We start from the raw sequence: 2,500 nt of genomic DNA, 5'->3' as shown, positions 1-2,500 counted from the left end.
CTTATCAGTAGTAGTAGTAGTATCATTATCGTCACTATCACCATCATCATAATCACCATCACTATCACCATCATCACCATCATCACCATCACCATCATCGTTTCCGCTGTACCGTCTGTTCACCGGGCGGCAGGTACCCCCTATTGCTGAGCCGTCTGCACAAGGCCACGCCGGCCTGTCACAGGGACCGTGAGGACGTGGCCAGAGCCCAGGAGAAGATCGAGAACCTCCTCGGGGACATCAACGCTGTCAGTACTACCTAACTTACCTACCCACCTTCCTACCTCTGTACTGGTCTACACCCCTTGGGGAAATGTTGCTTGTCTTTCGTGTATCTGTCTGGCTTCCTGGCTTGTCTGTCTGTCTTTCTGTCTGGCTGCCTGGCTTGTCTGTCTGTCTTTCTGTCTGGCTGCCTGGCTTGTCATGTCTGTCTTTCTGTGTGGCTTCCTGGCTTGTCTGTCTTTCTGTCTGGCTTCCTGGCTTGTCTGTCTGTCTGTCTTTCTGTCTGGCTTCCTGGCTTGGCTTGTCTGTCTGTCCGCCTTTCTGTGTGGCTTCCTGGCTTGTCTGTCTGTCTTTCTGTGTGGCTTCCTGGCTTGTCTGTCTGTCTTTCTGTCTGGCTTCCTGGCTTGTCTGTCTGTCTTTCTGTGTGGCTTCCTGGCTTGTCTGTCTGTCTTTCTGTCTGGCTTCCTGGCTTGTCTGTCTGTCTTCCTGTGTGGCTTCCTGGCTTGTCTGTCTGTCTTTCTGTCTGGCTTCCTGGCTTGTCTGTCTGTCTTTCTGTCTGGCTTCCTGGCTTGTCTGTCTGTCTGGCTTCCTGGCTTGTCTGTCTGTCTGTCTTTCTGTCTGGCTTCCTGGCTTGTCTGTCTGTCTTTCTGTGTGGCTACCTTGCTTGTCATGTCTGTCTTTCTGTGTGGCTGCCTGGCTTGTCTGTCTGTCTGGCTGGCTGGCTGGCTTCCTGGCTTGTCTGTCTGTCTTTCTGTGTGGCTTCCTGGCTTGTCTGTCTGTCTTTCTGTCTGGCTTCCTGGCTTGTCTGTCTGTCTTTCTGTCTGGCTTCCTGGCTTGTCTGTCTGTCTTCCTGTGTGGCTGCCTGGCTTGTCATGTCTGTCTTCCTGTGTGGCTACCTTGCTTGTCATGTCTGTCTTTCTGTGTGGCTGCCTGGCTTGTCTGTCTGTCTGGCTGGCTGGCTGGCTTCCTGGCTTGTCTGTCTGTCTTTCTGTCTGGCTTCCTGGCTTATCTGTCTGTCTTCCTGTGTGGCTGCCTGGCTTGTCATGTCTGTCTTTCTGTCTGGACTCCTGGCTTGTCTGTCTGTCTCTCTGTCTGGCTGGCTTCCTGGCTTGTCTGTCTGTCTTTCTGTCTGGCTTCCTGGCTTGTCTGTCTGTCTCTCTGTCTAGCTACGTGGCTTGTCTGTCTGTCTGTCTTTTTGTCTGGCTTCCTGGCTTGTCTGTCTCTCTTTCTGTCTGGCTTCCTGGCTTGTCTGTCTGTCTTTCTGTGTGGCTACCTTGCTTGTCATGTCTGTCTTTCTGTCTGGCTTCCTGGCTTGTCTGTCTGTCTGTCTTTCTGTCTGGCTTCCTGGCTTGCCTGTCTGTCTTTCTGTGTGGCTGCCTGGCTTGTCATGTCTGTCTTTCTGTGTGGCTTCCTGGCTTGTCATGTCTGTCTTTCTGTCTGGCTGCCTGACTTGTCTGTCTGTCTGGCGTCCTGGATTGTCTGTCTGTCTGGCTTCCTGGCTTATCTGTCTGTCTTTCTGTGTGGCTTCCTGGCTTGTCTGTCTGTCTTTCTGTGTGGCTGCCTGGCTTATCTGTCTGTCTTTTTGTCTGGCTTCCTGGCTTGTCTGTCTCTCTTTCTGTCTGGCTTCCTGGCTTGTCTGTCTCTCTTTCTGTCTGGCTTCCTGGATTGTCTGTCTGTCTGTCTTTCTGCCTGGCTTCCTGGCTTGCCTGTCTGTCTGTCTTTCTGCCTGGCTTCCTGGCTTGCCTGTCTCTCTTTCTGTCTGGCTTCCTGGATTGTCTGTCTGTCTGTCTTTCTGCCTGGCTTCCTGGCTTGCCTGTCTCTCTTTCTGTCTGGCTTCCTGGATTGTCTGTCTGTCTGTCTTTCTGCCTGGCTTCCTGGCTTGCCTGTCTGTCTGTCTTTCTGCCTGGCTTCCTGGCTTGCCTGTCTGTCTGTCTTTCTGCCTGGCTTCCTGGCTTGCCTGTCTGTCTGTCTTTCTGCCTGGCTTCCTGGCTTGCCTGTCTGTCTGTCTTTCTGCCTGGCTGGCTTGTCTGTTTGTGTTGTGTTGTGCTGTGTGTGTGTGTGTGTGTGTGTGTGTGTGTGTGTGTGTGTGTGTGTGTGTGTGTGTGAACTGTCAATGTCTCTCTATCACTGTGTCTCTGTGCATCTGTCTCTGTCTGCCAGTCTTTCTGTCTATTTTTTTTTATGCCAGTTTTACTCTCTGTCTGTCTCAGTGTTTGTATGTCTGTCTGTCTGACTGTCAGTCTGTCTGTCTCTATCTCTCTCAATGACATTGTCTCCT

At 52.0% G+C, this 2,500-nt stretch overlaps 1 protein-coding gene across 1 annotated transcript in view; it reads left to right on the top strand.

Moving 5' to 3' along the window:
• Positions 1–2,500, top strand: part of LOC143292179 (uncharacterized) — a 47,030-nt gene that overhangs the window by 33,660 nt on the left and 10,870 nt on the right. Inside the window, exon 12 of the mRNA XM_076602362.1 lies at positions 134–248. Coding sequence (XP_076458477.1) covers positions 134–248 — 115 coding nt within the window. The remainder of the gene's footprint in view (positions 1–133; positions 249–2,500) is intronic.

The sequence above is a fragment of the Babylonia areolata genome, chromosome 18, assembly GCF_041734735.1.
Source record: "Babylonia areolata isolate BAREFJ2019XMU chromosome 18, ASM4173473v1, whole genome shotgun sequence".
Classification (NCBI taxonomy): Eukaryota; Metazoa; Mollusca; class Gastropoda; order Neogastropoda; family Buccinidae; genus Babylonia; species Babylonia areolata.
The sequence above is the reverse complement of the archived record's forward strand: the minus strand, read 5'-3'. Positions and strand labels throughout refer to the sequence as shown.